We start from the raw sequence: 20,982 nt of genomic DNA on the forward strand, positions 1-20,982 counted from the left end.
TATTCCCTAGTTTCTAGGAGCATCCCTAGTTTATAGGGATGGGATTGCCAGTTGGTTCACATTGCTCGACATTAGTCACAGGTAGGTGATAGGACCCGTTCACTGATTATTTGGTTGGTTTGGCTTTCCAGTTGAATTTGGTTTTTCAGTTGAATTTCCTAAGTTTGCGTTCAAAATTCAAATAAATTCAAATAAAGCTATTTATATAGCTAATTGAAGTAATAAGGGAATTTTGGCTTCATCTAGTCAGGCAGGCCTATGTGTTATAGCTCGTTGGAAAGGTCTTGAACTATTATAACTTATTTTCATCATTTGGACACCTTTGGGCACCTACAGTTATGTTATTTGAGGAAAGGGGTATTTTTCCTATATATAAAGGCCTTTTAATTGAGAAGATGCCATTTTATAATAAAGGAAAATGCATATTTTCCCTTTAGGGTTCAATTGGCTTTGAGAGGGAGATAAAAGGAGATGTTGGCTCATTCTTTCATTATCTTTTACATCTTCATTCTTGGTATTTGCGATTTTGCTTTGAGGAGCAATTCTAGAGGACTAGGTTGCAAACTCTAGAGCCTGGCTATTGGGACGCAAACCCCAATAGATGTTCAACAATATTCTACAGTATTGTTTCAACAGTTGACAAAGATTGTTAAGTTCAGCATTTGGGGGTGCTTGTGCATTGCACATTGAGGGTCTTGTTTGGCACGTTGGGATCTTCTTGCTACCTTGGCGCGACTATAGCAGCCGTACAACTTCCTTTTAGTTGGCACATGATTTGTTGGTTGGATCACGTCAACAATCTCTACCCTTTTGGTGCGTGGCTGGTCCATTCTTGTAGTTGGCATCTTCATTCCTTGTATACACCTTTGCTGGCATACTGATTACATATCTTGCCTAGTACGATTTGTAGCTATTCTAGTTGATTGAATATTATATTATTTGCTGTTGTTAATTATTGTTTTACTTATATCTGGAAAACACAAAAAAAGAAGCAATAATCTTTCTGCAACTTCTGTCTAATTCTCTAAGACCACAAGGAAACATCTATTATTTTAATTAAATTTACAGAAGTTCAGTGAAAGGATCCTTTTGGGATCTTTCAGAAGATGACAAATGTATAAGCACCTTATTTTAAATAGTTATCATGTAATGAACCTCCCAAACAATCATCCATGAGGGCCATGTGATGATCCCTCATGCGCAACTACCCTCAAACAATGTTTCTCCAAAATATAAATCATATGATAACCCATACGGTATCCCAAAGGGTAGTATGGCTAGGTGGAGTTGGCGTACGAAAGCCAAATGCAAAGGTATAGGCAATGTGGAGGCCATATGGTGGGCGAGAATGATGCATGAGTTACGTCCGTATTGTGTGTTCATATAGTGATGAAGAATGCAGGAGTATGGCTGTATGGTGGAGCAGTGAGGTCGTACGATGGGAAGCCCACAAGGTCGTATAGATGGTAGATGTGGTGTAGCCATATGGTGGAGAATTGGAGGTAGTAAGGTTGAGAATTGGAGACCCTACGGTTGAGAAATAGAGGCCATAGAGTTGAAAACTATGTTGTTTTTTAAATGGAAGATTTCACTGGGTGATGTATGGGGTTTGGAGTGTACGGAAATGCATGCAACTAAATGTATAAAATATGTAGAGAAAACACACAAAACGTTTGTCATAGATTTCATTCATTTGACACTAAGTGAATTAGATCACATTAAACACAATGATTTCTCCAATTCGCAATATAATGGTGCTTCGATTTGCCAGATCCGAGCTAAGTATTGCAGGCGACGGAATAGGGCGAGGGTTGAATCCCACCAAAACCTGAAACAAGCCAAATAGGGAAGATTTCTCACTTCCGAAATGGCGAACAATTCATAACTTGAACAGGAATTCACAATCAAAAGAATTAATCTAAAATGCATACCTAATGACTACCTACAAGCCGTGCTTAAATACCCATTGGGAAAAACTTTCCGAGGGTGTACAAAGATAGTCGACGACAACACAAACTGCGGAAACAAAATAAAAAAGAGTCTGAGATATATTAAATCAATCACCCCAAATACAATAGCTTAATTAAAATTTATTTTATAACGAGAACATTACAGTCCTCTCATCCCAAATTTTTCTTGTCCTCAAGCAAATGCAATGCCGGATGCTGTAAAATGTGTTCACCTTCCCACGTCGCGTCATCCAACAGCAAGTGTTTCCAATGTACCAAATATTCCTTCACCATGCACTTCCGCAGGGTCTTCTCACGTACTTCAATGATCTTGGCTGGTTCCAATACGAGCTTTCCTCCTTCATCGAGTGGTGGAAGGTCTGTCGCTACCATGATGTTCTATCCCATAGCTTTTTTAAGGCAAGAGACATGAAAAACGTTATGAATACAACTCCCATCTGGAAGTTCCAACTCATAGGCAACTTCACCGATGCGGCGAACTACCCGATAAGGACCTTAAAATCGTGGCTTCAATTTTTCTTTCCCCTTTTCCTTCGATGAGAATTGCCGGTATGGTTGAAGCTTGAGATAGACCAGGTCTCCTACTTCAAAAGTTCTCTTGATTCGATGTTTTTCGGCGTAGATTTTCTGTTGATTCTGTGCCTGTTGCAAGTTTTCCTTCAAACATCTCAGTATGTCCTATCCCTCCTGAAGCCAATCCCTCCTGAAGCCAATCCCTCGCCCTTGGTGCGCGACTGTCACCCAAAATTGTGTCGATGAAGGAAAGGGGTTCATACCCGTATAGTGCTTTGAACGGTGCCATCCCAATGGACATGTGGTAAGTGGTATTGTAACAATATTCCCCTAAGTGCATCCATTTGAGCTACGCTTGTTGCTGTGCCGAAACATAATTCCGAAGGTAACCTTCAAGCCACTTGTTCACAATCTCCATTTGTCTGTCTGTCTGAGGGTGATAACTAGTGCTTGGCGACAATTCTATTCTTGCCAGTCGAAACAGTTCTGTTTAGAAGATATTGATAAATCATCCATCCCGATCACTGACAATATTTCGGGGTAACTCGTGAAGACAAAAACTTCTCTGAAAATAGATCGGCTACTTGTGCGGCCTAAAAGTCCGAGGAGATGGTGAATAAATGTGCATACTTCGTTAGTCTGTCAACCACCATGTAAAACAATCCTTTCCGTTCACCTTGGGAAGTCCAATAATGAAATCCATCGAGATGCTTTTCGACTTTTGTTTTGGAATTGGCAGAGGTTGTATTAACCCTGTGGGTAGAGTATGTTCGGATTTGTTCTACTGGCAGACCGCACACTCTTTTACATATTGCAATACGTCTTCTTTAAGTCCCTTCCATGAAAACCTCTCCCTGAGGCATCTGTAAGTTTTGAGGAAGCTCGGGTGTCCTGCCAAGGGTGAGTCGTGAACTTGCTTCAAGATTTTCTGCTTCAATTTGGATTCCAACACTAAAAATATCCAATTCTTATAGTAAATGATGTCATCCACCACTTTGTACTGATCATCCTGGGTGTTGCCATCCATTAGTTCACAAGCAAATGTGTTTTTGGAATATTCTACCAACAAATGTGCTTTTCAGTTAGCTGAAATCTGGGTCAGTAAGGAGATAGCGGGTTTTCTGGACAAAGCATCTGCAACCACATTGTTCTTTCCTTTCACACATTCAATGTCAAAATCGAAAGCCTGAACCTTGCTTACCCTTTTTTGTTGCCTCTCGTTCCAGTCCTGTTGCTTGAGAAAAAATCTCAAACTATTGTGATCCGTACGCACAACAAACTTGGCACCCACTAGATACTGCCGGAACTTGGTCAGTGCATATACGATGACCAACATCTCTTCGTCATAAATGGAGTATAAGCATTCTGTTTGTGTAAGCTTCCTGCTCTCATAGGCTATGGGGTGTATATCTTGCATCAGTACCACACCAATGCCTTCTCCAGATGCATCACACTCCAAAATGAAAGGTCAAGCAAAATTAGGCAATGCGAGTATGGGACAAGTGCTCATTGCTTCTTTTAGCTTATCAAAAGTGAGTTGTGCTTTTTCAATCCACTGGAAGGAACCCTTTCTTGTCAGATCTGTTAATGGGGCATTGAGTTGAGAGAATCCTTTTACAAACCTCTGGTAATAACTGCACAGTCCAAAAAATCCTCGCAACTCCGTGAGTGATCTCGGGGGAGGCCAATCAAGGATAGCCTGAATATTTTTCTGATGAACTTGAACTCCATATTTACTGACAACATGCCCCAAGTACAATATTTCCATCATACTGAATTCACACTTCGGTTGCTTGGCGAACAAGGACTGATCCTTCATGATTCGTAGCACTTCGTCTAGATGCTTCAGGTGCTCTTCCCATGTCCTGCTATAAATATGAATATCAACAAAAAATACTAGTAAGTACTTACGCAATTGTTTGTTGAAGATGCGATTCATGCATCATTGGAATGTAGCAGGTGCATTTGTTAATCTGAATGACATGACCAGAAACTCATAATGCCCAGGATCTGATGGTATCTGGAAGGGAGATCCATTTTTGAAAAATAGATTGCGCCATGCAATTCATCTAGCAACTCATCTATCCTTGGAATGGGATATCTATTCTTTATTATTTTTTTGTTCAACGCATGGAAGTCCACACGCATGCGCATTGTCCCGTCCTTTTTGACGAATACCACTGACAACACAAAGGGGCTAGAACTGGGATGGATCCATCCTTTCTCCAGCAGTTCCTGAATAGTCTTTTTGATCTCATCTTTGAATTTTTTGGGATGGCGGTAGGGTGTGGTTATGACCAGCTTGGTTCTAGCTTCTAACTTGATAGTATATTCAAACCCTCGATGAGGTGGTATACCAGGAGGAATGTCAATAAAAACTTAATCATGTTCACTCAAAATATTCTGGAGATCATCATCTTGGGGAGGTGTCCGTTGTCCTTTTAGAGGTTTTGCAAAGATAAAACAATGTGCAGTCCAAGCAACGTCATCACGCCAAAAAATTGCCTCCATCTAATGTGCAGAAAATTCCTTCAGACCTTCATTTGCCATTGTGTGGAGAACAACCTTCTTTCCATCAACAACAAAAGTGAAGTCCATCCGTTTGAAGCTCTGAGTGTATTCATCAAGTGTCTCCATCCACTGTATGCCTAGAATAACCTTCATATCATCAAGGTCCACTATGAAGAAATCCTCAGTCACCGTGTGATTTTCCATTGTGATACTTAGCTGAGGAACAAGGTGTGGGCAGGGCAAGAGAGTCCCTCTAGCAACCTTGTCTTGAAATCCTGTGTGCGTCTCTATAGGTAGACCTCTTCGTTTCACCAGAGAGGAGTTTATGAAGTTTAGAATAGCTTCGCTATCATCACCATAACCCTTTGTCCTTGAAGAGTTCCCCGTACATGAAACATCGTGCACCTTGGGCTACCGACTAGGGCAATAGTTCCTTCGCACCGTACTAATGTTGGAATTCTTTTTGTACGGTTCAAATTAACCATTTTGGTGTCCTCGTGGGGTTGGCTGTCTTTGGTGGGCATATCTTCCCATAGTTGGAAAACTCGCCAAATGCAAAAACTCGCCAAGCCCCCCAAAAGTTTAATCGGGAAAAACTTGGCGATTTAAAAAAAAAACTCGGGAAAAACTCGGGAACCTAAAAAACCGCTGAAATTTAATTAAAAATACATTTATTTTGCAAAATTTAATAAGAAGATGCATCTAATAAGTTAATTAAAGACAATACAAAAGAAAGAAACGAAGTTTAGATATATATAAATGTATAATGCGTACAAAATTGCATTCTCATGCAGAATGCTCATGGTAGGAAGCAAAATAGTAAATTACTAAATAGTTTCAATCTGTCAAACTAGAAGTAAATACTAAAAGTCTAAATACATCAATACAATTTGACAATGTCAATCACATCTTCCTCTTTCCATTTGCACTAGCAGGAAAGCGAGGTTGTCTAGTCCTAGAAGAAGTGCCCCGCACTGGGATAGGGCGTGAGCTGCGTGACTGTGAATTCTGTGGCTGTGCCCCCTCGCTCGACGTCCCTACTGACTGGCTCGGCGTCCTAGAAGAGGATGCATCTCCTCCTAATGGTAATGCCTGATCCTCGCCTGAATCATCATCATCCTCGTCCTCATCCTCAATGTCATCCATAGTGAACTGAAAATCAGCATTTGCCTCCCCCTCCATGGCCTGCCTCTCCAAATCAGCGATCTCATCTGGCGTAAACAATGGACTTGGCTCCTGTGCTGTTCAATTAGAATAAGGATCTATCTCATCTAGATCAAGCGGACCAGGTAGTTCTAAGAGCTGTGCCTTTTTTATGCGCAACTTAAGATTATAGTGCACATAAACAAGGTCATTAAGCCGTTTTTGAGTCAATCTGTTTCTTTTCTTTGTATGGATGGACTCAAATAAGCTCCAATTGCACTCACAATGGGATGAGCTACAAGGTTGGGATAGGACTCTGAGAGAAAATTTCGTTAAATTGGGGGTATTGCCACCCCAACTTGCCCACCAAGCATCTGCAAAACAAAATTAAAAAAGTTATAAAGCAATAAAAAAAAAATCAGAAGCACAACTTATCAATTAGCAAAAGTTTTAAAGTTTGACGCTTTACCTGGTGCTTGAGTAGATCTTGCTCTCTTTGCTAGCATAGAAGAGAACAAAGGACCCCTTGATTCCACATAGATTTGTTGTTCGGTCACAATAAGGTCTCTCTCCTCTTCACTTGATATCATTCTCTCAATGCATTTAGAGAGACCTTCCATGACCTCTCCATTAGGATCTGAATAGGAATCATCAGCCCTAAAACAAATAGAAAATGATATCAAGTCTTACTACACAACCTTAAAAAGTAAAGTAAAATAAAGACTTATTAAAATCCCAACTTCAAGGACAATCAATTATCATAGTACTTGAATTTGGGATTGAGGAAGTAGCCTGCTGCATGAATAGGTTGGTGGAGCATATTGTTCCACCTCCTATCAATTATTTCCCAAATGGGATCAAATTTGAGACTATCCCCATGATAGTAACTTCTAACAGCCTCTTTCGCCCTATCCATGGCCTCATAAAGACCTCCCATTGGGGATTGCTGCCCATCACATGTGCGCAAGACTAGAACCAGGGGCAGAGACATCTACATTTGAAATTTGAAAAATACAAATTAGTTAATAACATAGTAAGTTATGAATTGATAATGAAACTTGAATACACTAAAAATATAATGAAGTTACCTCCACAATCTCCTTAGCCTTTGCAAAAAAGCTATCATCAAAGACTATTCGTGCCATAGCCTCTCCTTCGGGCTTCTTTGAGTAAGGTGAAGCAACCCAATCAGCACACACAAACATTTGCTTCAAAGCCAATATGTGGTCAAGAATACTTTGCAACGTCAAGAAGACCATTGCAAACTTTGTCATAGCAGGTCTCATCAAATCTTTGTCTTTAGTGGCTTTTCTCATCAAACTGAGAACCCATGAGTGATTATAGATATATATCGTGACTCACCTAGCATCTTCCACAATTGGACTCACCCAATCAAGTTTTTCTATGTCCTCCAAAAGAAGGTCAAGGACGTGTGTTGCACAAGGTGACCAAAAAAGTGTGGGATGCCTCTCTTGGAGGATTCTACCTAAAAAATTAGCAAAAATTCAATAATCAATAACAAACTTTTCATATTTAGTATTTACAAATTACATCAAATCTAAATTGAATAATACCATTATCCATAGCATTACATTCATGATTCATATTGATTCAAATATAAAAAATTAAATCTACCTGCTGCCACATATGCTGCTGCATTATCTGTGATTATTTGCACCACATTCTCTATTCCCACCTCCATGAAAACATTCTCCAACATTAAAGCCAATGTGGCTGCATTTTTCACTTTCTTGGAGGCATCGACAGATTTCCAAAACACCACATCATCTTTGCAAGCAATCAAGAAGTTAATAATGGTTCTACTTCTTCCATCTGTCCACCCATCAGATAAAATGGTGCAGCCATACTTCTTCCACTCTTTCTTTTGGTCTTCTATCAACAATGTTGCCCTACCAACCGCTTTTTCAAGCAACCTACAAAATTTAGGTGTAATATTAAATAAAGTTTAAGTGTTAGTAAAAAATTAGGAAATAAGTTATAATAATTAAGATTTAAAATATAACAATGAACTAAAGTGAATCACAATTATTTACAATTACTAAATAGTAAAATACTAACCTTCCACTCATCCTTGCGATTAGGCGGCTTGTACCCTTTGCCTGATATTGTCATTGCATTCACCATATTGACCCAATAGGGACTATCAACGACATTCATTGAGATATTGTTGAAAAACCAAAAATCAACTGTTGCAATATCAGTTTGCTCATGCACCTCCTTAAACCATGCAGTGCCCTCTAATGATGGCTGTGCTCCAGGTGTGTTCCTGGGCACAAAATAACCACCTATCCCTGATGGGGATCCGGATGGTGATGATGAAGAAGTAGGAGATGTAGAAGAAGTGGAACTGGTAAATGAGAAATTTTGTTTGCGGATCCGTGGGCCACGAAGAGATCCTGGTATGTTCTCAAGTGCTTCTTCTTCCTCTTGCATATCAAAAGGAGCTCCTTCTGATTCAGCTATGGTTGCCCTCATAGCTAATTTTTCCCTCTCCCTATTCAATTTTTTCTCTTCAGCAGCTGCAAGTAGGGCATGGATGAATCTTTTTTCTTCATCAGTTACCTTGAGACAAGGATTTGAGTCATGTTTCTTTATGCCTGCAAGGTGGTATTTGAGGCGGTTTATGCCTCCAGAAATAATTCTCTCACAGGGAATGCATATCACCTTCCCAATATCATTTGGATTTGGAGCTTCATCCGCCATGCCTTATCTCTTGCATTTTTAGGCCGAGTGCCTATATATCCAGATGGGCATGGTGTTTGTGGCCACTCTTCTTGCGGGTTTGTCATTTTTTTAATGGTTGACCGCTGCCCTACAATAAATATATAGAAAAATGAATAAACAAAGTTAGAACTTAGAAGCTAGGGTTTCAAATGATTCAAAGTTTCAAACTTCAAACTTCAACCATATCCTTAGCAAACAACAAACTTCAACCATATCCTTAGAAGCTAGGGTTTCAAATCAAAATGATTCAAAATGATTTTAAATGATTTGAAAACATTTACAAACAAGTTAACAACAACAAAAACAAAAGAACATTTGTTATAAAACTATAAAAAGTTTTCAAACTATGATAAGATGAACATACCTAGAAAAAAATTTGTCTTCTAAAATCGGTTAGAATCCTCTACAATCCACTCAAATCCGCCTTGAATCACTTGCAATCAGCCAAGAATGCCTCCAAACCTTCTTCTCTTCACTCCTCAAGGCTCTAAACAATCCAAATACAAGAAAAAATGAGAAAAAAACACATTCATTGCTGCTTTAATCCGTCACAGGCCGCGGGTGAAAAACTCACCAGAAAATCGCGAGTTTTTTTTAAAAACTCGCTGAGTTTTTTGCGATTACTTGGCGAGTTTTTACCAGTCCGCTGAGTTTTTGAATCGGCGAGTTAACTGGTGAAAAACTCGCCGAGCTAGGAAACTCGGCGAGTTTTTAAAACTCGCCGAGTACTCGACGAGTTTTTCAACTATGTATCTTCCTATTCGTCCTCATCATTGAACACAACCTCAATGTAGTGGATCTTTCCTTCCTTGAGGCATTTGCCTCCAAGTTCCCATAGTCCTTTGTAGTTGAAACATAGTTTCTTCCTTTGGAGCTCTTGTCTAGTAGCTTCGTCCAACAATGACTTCCTTGGCGGAGGTTTATTATCTTTGTCCCTCGAAAACATTGGTGGTTTGGAATGTGAGTAACCCCAAGAGGATGATGTCGACGATGATGCCATACTCCGTGCTATCTTAATGGCCTCCCACAGGGTGGCAGGATTGAACCCCTTTACCCAACCCTTCAGTGCTTCTGTCAGCCCGTCCATGAAAAGCACTATCTATCTTCTTTCAGAAATGTCTGTGACCAAAACAGAGAGATTCTGAAATTCCGCAATGTATTGGTCAGCCGATCCAGTTTGCCTTAGCTGTGCCAAATCTATGAAATTGAGTTTCAGATCTTTACCATCAAATCGATCTATCAATTTCTTAGTGAATTTCACATAGGTATTTATTTGATCATGCCCTAGTATGATGGTGTCGTGATGCCACCATTCATGCACAACTCCCTCCAAGTGTAATGCCACAAATTTAATTGCTTCTTCTGGCATAGGATTCAGTTGGAAGTAAATATCGACCTTCATTACCCATGCTTGCGCAGATATGGATCCGGATCTATCAAATGGAGACAAATTTACTTTACTCAACTTCCTCCTGAGATCATTGTTAAAATATCCTCGGTTTCCACCTCTGGAATATCTCATTCTCAGATCTGCGTAGTCTTTGTAAGATATATCTTCCTCGAAATTCGCATTCTTCCAGTCCTCTCTCAGTTGTTCTTGAACCTCCTCAAACATTGGTTGCTTCTATCCCTGTGGTGCCTCCGTTTGTGGGGGAAAAGATGGCATGGGCGGTCATGAACATGCAAGATGAGGGTTTGCTTTACCTGACTTAGAGTTTGCGCTATGACTATTTTGTTCACTGGATACTTTATTGTTTGCCAATTTCTTGGGAGTTTCTTCTATGAGTCGCTGAATATCATTGATCTGTGCCTAATTCCTTGCAAGTTCTCTTAGCAGTGCCACGAGTTTGGCCGCTGTGGGTTCTGATTTTGCTGCCATTCTATCAATCGAATGGGTTCTCCCTCTCTTTTGGCTATAAACTCTTATTCATTGTTCATAGGCTGGCAGGATCAAAGCTCTGATACCACTATGATGATCTATTTTGCGCAACTACCCTCAAACAATGTTTCTCCAAAATGGACATCAGATGACAACCCATATAGTATCCTAAAGGGCAGTACGGTTAGGTGGAGTTGGTGTAGGGAAGCCAAATGCAAAGGTATAGGCAATGTGGAGGCCGTACGGTGGGCCAGAATGATGCACGAGTTACGTCCGTACTGTGTCCGTCAGTGATGAAGAGTGCAGGAGTATGGCCGTACGGTGGAGCAATGAGGCCGTACGGTGGGAAGCCCACAAGGCTATACGGATGGTAGATGTGGTGTAGCCATACGGTGGAGAATTGGAGGTCGTACGGTTGAGAATTGGAGGCCCTACGATTGAGAAATGGAGGCCGTATAGTTGAAAACTATGTTGTTTGCTGAATGGAAGATTTCACTGGGTGGTGTACGGAGTTTGGAGTGTACGGAAATGCGTGCAACTAAATGTATAGAATATGCAGAGAAAACACAAAATGTTGCAGATTTCATTCATTTAACACCAAGAGAGCTAGATCACATTAAACACAATGATTTCTCCAATTCGCAATATGATGGTGCTTTGATTTGCTAGATCCGAGCGAAGTATTACGGGCGACGAAATAGGGTGAGGGTTGAATCCCACCGAAACCGGAAACAAGCCAAATAGGGAAGATCTCTTACTTCCGAAATGGCAAACAATCCAGAACTCCAATAGGAATTTGCAGTATAAAGAATTAATCCAAAATGCATACCTAATGACTACCTACAAGCCATGCTTAAATACTCGTCGGGGAAAATTTTCTGAGTGTGTACAAAGATAGCCGACGACAACACAAACTACGGAAACAAAATAAAAATGGGTCCAAGATATATTAATTCAATCAGCCCAATTACAATACTTTAATTAAAATTTATTTTATAACGAGAACATTACAGACCAACATGGTCAAGATGAAGGGAGAGAGTGGGAAGAATTGTGCAATGAAAGAAAAATATAATAAATAAAACAATTCAAATACAATAAAAAGACAGCTCATGGAAATCCTTTGTATTAGATCTTGTTGTCAAGTCGAGCAGTGGGTGATTGGGCATACATGTTGCCCATCCGAAATCCTTGGCCAAGATAGTTAATGGCATGTTTGCCACCATGATCACCAGAGGTCAGGGTGCTAGTAGTTGTAAGATAGGCTGATTGGAAAGTGTCCACAGTCTCAACAATTGACTAGTCGACACTCAACACCAGGATGCTCAATGGCTGGATAAGGGTGTCCCAAGCCAACTCCCAAGGTGGGAGGGCCTTTCTCAAATGGTGATTGTGTGGGGATACTAAGGGTCTATGGTTGGGAGGTTAAGCCCATGGCAATGCTTCTCCTCTCTTCCAAATGACAAGGCCTGTACAACTCAGTGTCATCAACCGCTTATTCTCTGGTAACCTTTACTTGTTTTTCACATTTCATTTGATAAACATGTTGTTTCCATGTATTTAAATATTTGCTAAAGTCAAGAGGTTAGATTAGGAAATGCAAGTGAAATGGTAGTTAATAAATGAATGTCAAGTGAATGTAGTAGTTAAATGGTTGTTAGTTTCTAATTATTTGGAAATACAAATTATAGTTAGCTTGTATTTCCATTTTATGCAAAAGAGTAGAATAACTGATCTAACTGTATCTCTTTTCTTTCGGTTAGGATTGTGATGTTAGCTCTTTTATTTAAAGGTTAACTAGTCTCAGAATTTTATTTTGTTACAAAAAGTATATATTAATAAACCAGCGATATGTTCACTGTTTACTTTACAAAAGGTGGCAAGGTGCATTTTAGTCGATATTAAGAAAGTGCAATTAAAAAGAAGTGGTATGATTTGTACAAGTGAAGGGACACAGCAGTTTTGAAGGGATATGACTTTGGAAAGGACATGATTCTTCCACTGTAAAGAAGAGGCATATGTTTTGAAGGACAAGCTTTCAAGGAAGGCATCAAACCAAGCAGATTTGTCTTGCAGCAATCACACTCAAATATAGAGAATCAAAATATTATCGATAAAATGGTTTGAAGTATCAATTCTTTTAATAAGTAGCATAGTGTGTCTTTCTTATGATTTCTTGCTTATGAATAATGTGTATGAATTTGACATTATTATTATTTGGTCCACAATAGGCTGTTTTCAAGCTGCGAAACACTTCTCAAATTCAAACGTGTGAGCACAACAACCCAATGTAGGCACAAATCCCGCAAGCACAATGGCCCAGCGGTGGTTTGAACCTTTGTGTTGTTGGTAAGTGTTCAGCATATCCCCTTGGGATTTGTGACATGGTATGTTAGCCTCTTGTGGGATCCTTAACTAGGATGATAGTGGTTTCTTGAAAAGATGCATCTTTTGGGAGAAACAAACAACATCAGAGTGGGGTTGCAGGTTTGAATCCCCTTGAGTAACGCTGTTGGTAAGTGTCCAGCATATCCCCTCAAGATTGGTGACATGATCTAACAACCTCCTTTGAGATCCTTAATTGGGATGGTAGCGGTTTCTTGGAAGATGCATATATTAGGAGAAATGGCCAGCTCAACTCTGTTTATGTGGCAGCCTCACCAACTAAGTGTTCAACTGCTACTTTACATTGGTCATTTTGAATGTGACATTATTATTATGTGACCTTTATTTGAAGAACACAAGCAATAATGTCTAACTCGTGTATGTTTGATTATAAGCACTCTAATCATAGGAAGGAGGATAAATGTGGTAGTGGAAGAGGGGAGTAGCAATGAATTCCTTGCGAGGTACACCCTCTCATATGGATGGCAAGGGCCATTTGAGGCCAAGATGGATGATATCTGCTCTTGGAATTACGGTAGAGGGTTGATCAGCCATGGATTCCTCAGTAGGTACACCCCCTTATTTGGATGGCAAGGGCTAGATGAGGTCAAGAGGGTTGACATCTGTTCTTGGGCTTAGAGTAGAGGATTGATTAGCACACCCTAACATGTCCCTTATCTTAGCTCTCCTATGGTTGAAATCCATCAATAAAGTAAATATATCTTCTGATTAAATTAATGTTCCTAACCCTAGTTGGAATGATCTATGCTTTCAATGTCTCTAATAAGGAAGATCTCTTTTGTGGATTATGTTTTCCTAAGATGTTACAGGATCTCAACAATGGACTTGATTCTACTAATTCTATTGTACTTCTTCTTCCACTCAGAATTTGTGATTTAGGGCAAAAACTGGGGCATTTCTGAAAAGGGGATATTACAATGGCCAATTAGAAAAGGTTTTAAAACTTTTCATTCTTTTTTATATTCATTTGGAAAGAATGAATCAAGTGTTTTCTGTTTTTCTTCTTGAACCGCTTTACTACTTGTAAAGGTCTTTGATCTTAATTTTGTTCCAGAAATATGAAAGCATAGGGCTCACCACTAGGCCCTGGTTTTTTCTTGTTTAAGAAGGTTTTTGCATAAACTAGTTTCTCTCAGGACTTTCACCCCACATAATAGCAAGTTTTCTTGAAAAAATTCAGCCTTTTCATTCCTTAGGAGACAATTGAACTGGAAGTCATTGAAATCAACTTCATCCAGGTTGAAGGGATTCTTAGAGGATACAAATAATTTTACTTAACAAAGATGATAATTTCAATGTCCTGTCAAGATTTTTGTTCATGTTTATAGCCGTTCTATGAAAGACCATGTTTCCTTTGATACAAATGGCTTTAGTATTGACTTCACATGAACAAATTAATCAAGTACAGGCTGGTTAGTATATTAATTCAAGTACAATCCCTATAAATAGGTGACCTGTTATTTGTTTTCCACATTCTAGAGCTCAGCTTGCAACCTATTCAAACTACTACTAAGACAATTGAAAAGTTTTTTAGAAGGAAAAAAGAGATATATAACTTCATCTATTCAAAGCAGTTACCATTATATTTGTAAAAAATTCTTTGAAGGAAAAATGGGTCCCTGCAGCTAGTCATATTTCTTCATCGACTTGCATATGTATAATCCTAAAAAGGATTATTGGGTGTTGTACAGGGATTAATGTTACTTCTGAGCATTCAGTTGAATGCATTCTCTGTTGTAAAACTAGTAATGTCAGCTGGCATTTCACTTAAGTCTTGTGTTTACATTACTCATGCATTTTCTGTAAGTATGCTCTGAGTATTCAACTTTCAGTATTCTATCTTTAGGTAGAACTTTTTAATATTTTATGCTAAAGTAGTATCCCATGTTCTTTCATTGATTACCTTAATAGTTCAATCTATAGAAGATTGAGATCTCCCAATTTTTTTAATGGCACATTTTAAAAACTGCCTCCAAACCAATGTGATGTAAATGTATATACATGAGTGAAGGAGGACACATACTTCTAGATTGCTGTAATGCCCCCCCTTTGGGATTGTTAGAGATTTCAGGTTTTGGATATGCTGTAACTTGTAATAGCACTTGTAGATTTTATTTGTGTTTCAAGTTACCTTCTCAAAGCATATGTATATGGGTTAAAGAGGCATGTCTCTCTTTAATTCTCATTATTTATCAATAACATTTTCTTATTGTTATGATTAAGAGTGTGATAATAACTTTTATATATATATATATATATATATATATATATATATATATATATATATATATATAAATATCTCAAATATCTAATATATGTACATATTAAATGAATTTAGTATATATCTCATATATATTCAAATATCTTCAGTGAGTGTTAGATATCTGACTGAAACCACACTAACATTAACACTCTCTCTTAGTTAGGGAGGATAAACATACGAATAGATATCACCTCAATGCAATATTTAGAATGACAAATTTAAAAGATATCTTTGATCAAAAGATTTACACTAGTTTGATATCACATTTGATATCATGAGTATTTGACATTTCAGAATATCAACATATGATATTCACCAAATGCTCTGAGTAATGGCTTGCAGAATATCAACACATGATATTCACCAAATACCTATCATATATCTATACAAACAACTCATAGACCGTCAAGTGAATGACATTTAACACTTTGTTTTTGATTTACAAGATATAATCCATCACGATTTGTTTCAACATTTACATAAAATGTATATTATGATTTAAGTAATTGTAAGATTGTCACCTTCCAGTAACTTCTGCAAATACAAGTGATAATCATTTGGAAGTTGTCACTTCCTCATGATGTAGACAGGGGTTTGGCCCATTAAAATCAAACAATCATACACATGGATTTTCGAACTCCCTCTGAATATCAATCATCTGAGCTCCTCATCCAAAGTTGCCTTTGAAGAGGTGTCATACTCCCTCTGAATTTGGTATCGATCTGCCTTTTCTTGCAAGAACATTCTTAGAGGAAAAGATCAAGGCAAATAGCTCTTACAATACGTATTGAAAATAACAGAAAGATTGCAATGAATAGATAATTATAATACTCAAGGAAAATAAATACTTATCTATACATCAACATCCTTGATATAGGTTGCTCCAATGATGGTCCATATGGAGCAAATAAAAAAATGCCTCCATGCGAGCATTTGTCAAACAATGGAAATAGAACATTGGTAATTACTCCCCCACAATATAAAATTCTTACTCTTATATCTAAGCATACATAATATATTCCTCATCATAAATAATACTTGGCCCCCATAAATCACAAATTTGGCGGTGCCCACGTGAAGTGTCAATCACCTCATCTTACACCATTTCACATGTATCCTCCATTAAGTGTCAATTTACCAAACATATGTTTTTGTTTTAATATATGTTTTTCATTTGTGTATGAATCACCTTTCTTTGCTTTGTCCTTTATCGTGGATCGAGAATATTCCTTATTCTTATTTTTCCAGTCTGAGGGTATAGTCTTCGACAGGCACCCTATTGGTCCACGTGATAGTGGGTCTGGTCTATAAGTTGTGAGCCATATACACTTTTTGGGGTTGAGGAATTGACATGGCATCTTTGGCCCCTTTTAACATGATTTACTTGTCTACCTTAGATATATTTCTCTACCCTTTTCGTACCCCAGGCCACCCTCATTTATTGTCTTCTTTATGTCTCTGTGTCAAGTCCTTTGGCCACAAAAAAATTCCTTTACATGGCTATCGTCGTACCATCATTCTGTCTCTGGCACTTTGGTTGACTCATCTTTCATTTTTACAAGGTGGGAGTATTGTGCCAAATAAGCATCACGTCTGTTTCTGATATGGCTTGGCTCACAATATTTATATATTCCTCAATCATTGCAATTAGGGTATTCGACTGAAGACATCCTTATTGTCTTTTTTGGAAACCCAAGACAACGAATGGTGATCTCATGCTAGTGAATGATGTAGCAATCACAAGCACTGACATCTATTTTCTCTACAAAATATCCTTGGCAATGGTTCCAACAATTTCTGGAAGTGTGAACAACATAGCCTTTTCGGTGGAGATCCCACAAGAATCCCACAAGATCATTCAAAATTGCTCGATATACTATCCCGCATAGAAAGTATAAAATAATGCTCGATCTTACAAATGTAAGGCCAAAAGATTATTCCCAAAGCCTTCACCATGAGTGACTTTGTCTATATTTTCTGTTTGTTCATTCTAAATGTCATGACGAAATAGATAAATTGTCAATGTTAATTAAACTTCATAGAGTGGTGGGAACTTGGCTTTGATACCATGTTAGAGATTTCAGGTTTTGGATATGCTGTAACTTATAATAGCACTTGTAGATTTTATGTGTGTTCCAAGTTACCTTCTCAAAGCATATGTGTACGAGTTTTAAGAGGCATGTCTCCATAGAGATATGTCTCTTTAACTCTCATTAGTTATTAATAACATTTGCTTATTCTCATGATTGAGTGTGATAATAACTGCTATATATATATATATAAATATCAAATATTCAATATATGTATATATTAAATGAATTTAGTATATATCTCATATACCTACAAAGTATTTAATATATATACAAATACCTTCAATGAGTTTTATCCAGCTGAAACTACGCTAACATTAACGCAGATTGCGCTAAATCTTTCACTAAAATCACAGTTCAAAGAAAGAAAGAAATTCAATATAGTCAGAGTTATAACTTCCAATTAAAAAAATTTCAATCAAGATAAATCTTGGTTTAGTTATACTGAAAATATAATTCTTAAGACCAATTATTTATATAAGGGTTAAGGATCAAATAACATCTAAGTGCATATATGTTAATAATCATCTTAATCCATTTAGACAAATCACATAATGTCTATAGTTCATTTTTAGAATTCAACCATAATAGGGGTTAAATGAAGGAAGCATGATGGGGTACCCAAAACATCCATCACACTAAGCTCAAGGACCAATACAACATCCCCCTTGGTCCACATGTGGCAGGACTTATTCCATGCAGCATGGGGTGGTCTACTCAATGGGGGAACTTGTCTCGGCCCTCTCAATTCATGTCAACTTATTCACCCGCCTATGATTGCAACTTATCTTAATTCAATTCCAACAATTCATCATTTTAGAGGTTGGAGAGGAATCAACAAGAGGGCTCTCAAAATATTCCTCTTATCTAAGCCCAAGGGCAGCATAGAATACCCCCCTTGGCCACATGTGGTCATCCCATCCATCAGGGGTTGGTCTACTTAGAAGGGAATTTCATATCTGTTCTCCCTCCTTGCGGTTCCTTACTCACCTCCACATGATTGCTTGTGGGGCAATAAAAAAAGGAATGACATTTCATATTAGTGCCTATACAAAATCTATGTATTAAATATACTACCACAATGCATACTACAATATTTACCATATCACCGATTTGATGAATTAGAATGTTGGTTCTTATAATAGAGATAATCTGCTCTGAATTCCTTTCTCTTGTTTGATCTTCCTTGATATCCTCCTTCAAATGGACTTCTCCTATATTGTATTCCCTTATGTCTCTTATGAAGAGAGACAAGCCTGTCAAAGATGATGACCTTAAAGAATGGTCATGACTCCTCTATATTCCACCTCTTCAAAATTAATCGCTGCCTCTGTTTAGGATAATTGCTTCAGTCATTTACATGGATCACTGGGTTTTTGAATGATTCTAATTAGGGAGTGCTGCACCCTTACAATTCTTCTTATGCTTCTTAATGCAATCATGGCTCTTCTTTATCCACACAATTCTCTTGACAGATCGTTGGTTTCTGCTGCATGATAATCTATGGATCGACCTCTTGATTGTGCTGGCTAAGGACTTGAAATTCGTGATGTCTTATAAATAGGACAATTTTCTATTCATTGATGCAAGTTTAGTTTTATTCATTCCCACTTTCTTAGGCGAGGGCACGACAGTCCACTCTTCTTGAGATTGGTTGTCCTCAAACAATTTTAAATTTGGAAGGTTAAAGATCTCAACTCCTTTGCAAGTGGCATCTTCTTTAGGCAGACCCTTCCATTTAACCAAGTACTCAGGGATGACATTATTCCTCAACTTCTGTTCTCACACATGAAGGGCATTTTTAGGTTTTAGAATTAACTTGTCTTCATCATCAAATGGAAGTAGTTCCAAACATGGACAAAATGTCATCCTAGCACGTTTTTGAGTCAAGACACTTGAAAGAATTGTGGATCCTTTTATTAGCCGGTAGTTCGAACTCATAGGAAATCTCTCCTACTCTTCTCACAATTTTGTATGGTACATATAATCTAGGTGTAAGCTTCTCGGCTCCAATTACCTTGATGGAGGATTGCTTATAGGGTCATAACCATAGAAATACAAAATCCCCGACTTTAATTGGCCTTTCGGTCCTTTTCCAATCAGCATATATCTTTTGTTGGGTTTGTGCGTGATATAGACGATCTTTAAGAGTACTCATAATGCCCATATTTTGTGACACAAAGTGTTTGGCCTCTGATACATGACTTGGAGGATCAAACTTCCAAATGAGGTTTTCTCATTCCTATACAAGGCCTTGAAGGGGTTCATCCCTACCAACATATGATGGGTGGTATTATAGCAATACTCTTCGTGGTGTAACCATTTAACCCACACATTTTGTTGTCTTGTAACATAGTTCCTTAGGTATTCTTCCAACTTTTTGTTTACAACTCTATTTCTCCATTAGTTTGAGGATGATAAATTGTGCTTGGTGTGAGTTTTGACATGTCCTTACTAGATGAAAATTTTCTTGCCTTAACTGCCTAAGGAAATTGTTCTCTGTCACTAATGATGTTCCTAGGTAAGCCATGCAATTTAAAGACTTCCTTGAAGAAAACATTGGCCACTTGAGGAGCACCTTGGTGGCTGGATATTGCTGTGAAATGTGCATATTTGGTAAGGTGATTCACCACCATTTTTATGGAATCTTGCCCTATACTTTGGTAAGCTTAGTTATGAAATCCATTAACTCCTTTTCATTGTTTATTAGGAACAGGTAGGGGTTATAGGAGGCTTGTTGGATAAGTTTGTTCTGCTTTGTTCCTTCGGAAAATCGTACATTATTGGATATGTTTAAGGATATCTTTCTTGAGGCCTTTCAAAGAGTATTTCTCTCTTGCTTATAAGTTTTATATTATCCTTGGTGGCCAGTGAAGTGGTTGCCATTGTATTCTCTAATGATCTTTTCCTTTATCTTTGACCTTAGTAAAGTAAATCCCTTAGGTTGCCATTGTTTCATGAAATTAGACTTTGCTGAAATTTTTGTAATGTGTATACTTGGTGTTTCATAGTGCAAATAGTTTCAAAAAGCAAGTTAGTTCAAACTTTGTGTTGGAGAGCTTGTTATTTTTGTTTATGTATTCTTATGTTGGATAACTGATTCAATCTAGAGTTCATTGATTAGTATTATTCTTGCTTTCATAATTTCACAAGTGCTTGGTCTGCATACTCTTGTAGGCTGTGTTACAATAGTAGCAGGTTGAATATTTTATCGTAGCTTTCGTATGCGAAGAATTGAGTGACGTTGTGCCTTTGTAACAAACACTTTTTTCTGGGTTTTAACTAACAACTAACATATCAAAGAAATACAATTATTACTTCATTTTCATAGGAAGACAGTTATATTAGTTATGTTCATGTGAAAGAGATTAATGGTTACAATTAGTTAAACGAAATTCATAACTAACAATTGACAATACCATCAATGAATTTGCTATGGAAATTAAAATCTACATACCATGG

At 37.9% G+C, this 20,982-nt stretch overlaps 1 protein-coding gene across 1 annotated transcript; it reads right to left on the reverse strand.

The window, feature by feature from the left end:
- Positions 1-6,476: 6,476 nt before the first annotated feature.
- On the reverse strand, positions 6,477-7,411 carry LOC149542586 (uncharacterized). The gene is made up of 3 exons (XM_089795740.1): positions 7,226-7,411; positions 6,607-7,128; positions 6,477-6,511 (listed from the first exon to the last, which is right to left on the reverse strand). The coding sequence occupies exons 1-2, from the start codon at positions 7,409-7,411 to the stop codon at positions 6,889-6,891; spliced, it is 426 nt and encodes a 141-aa protein (XP_089651866.1). The 3' UTR covers positions 6,477-6,511; positions 6,607-6,888.
- Positions 7,412-20,982: the final 13,571 nt, after the last annotated feature.

Source organism: Cupressus sempervirens, chromosome 8 (genome assembly GCF_028749045.1).
Source record: "Cupressus sempervirens isolate cs-2001-9-10 chromosome 8, ASM2874904v1, whole genome shotgun sequence".
Lineage (NCBI taxonomy): Eukaryota > Viridiplantae > Streptophyta > Pinopsida > Cupressales > Cupressaceae > Cupressus > Cupressus sempervirens.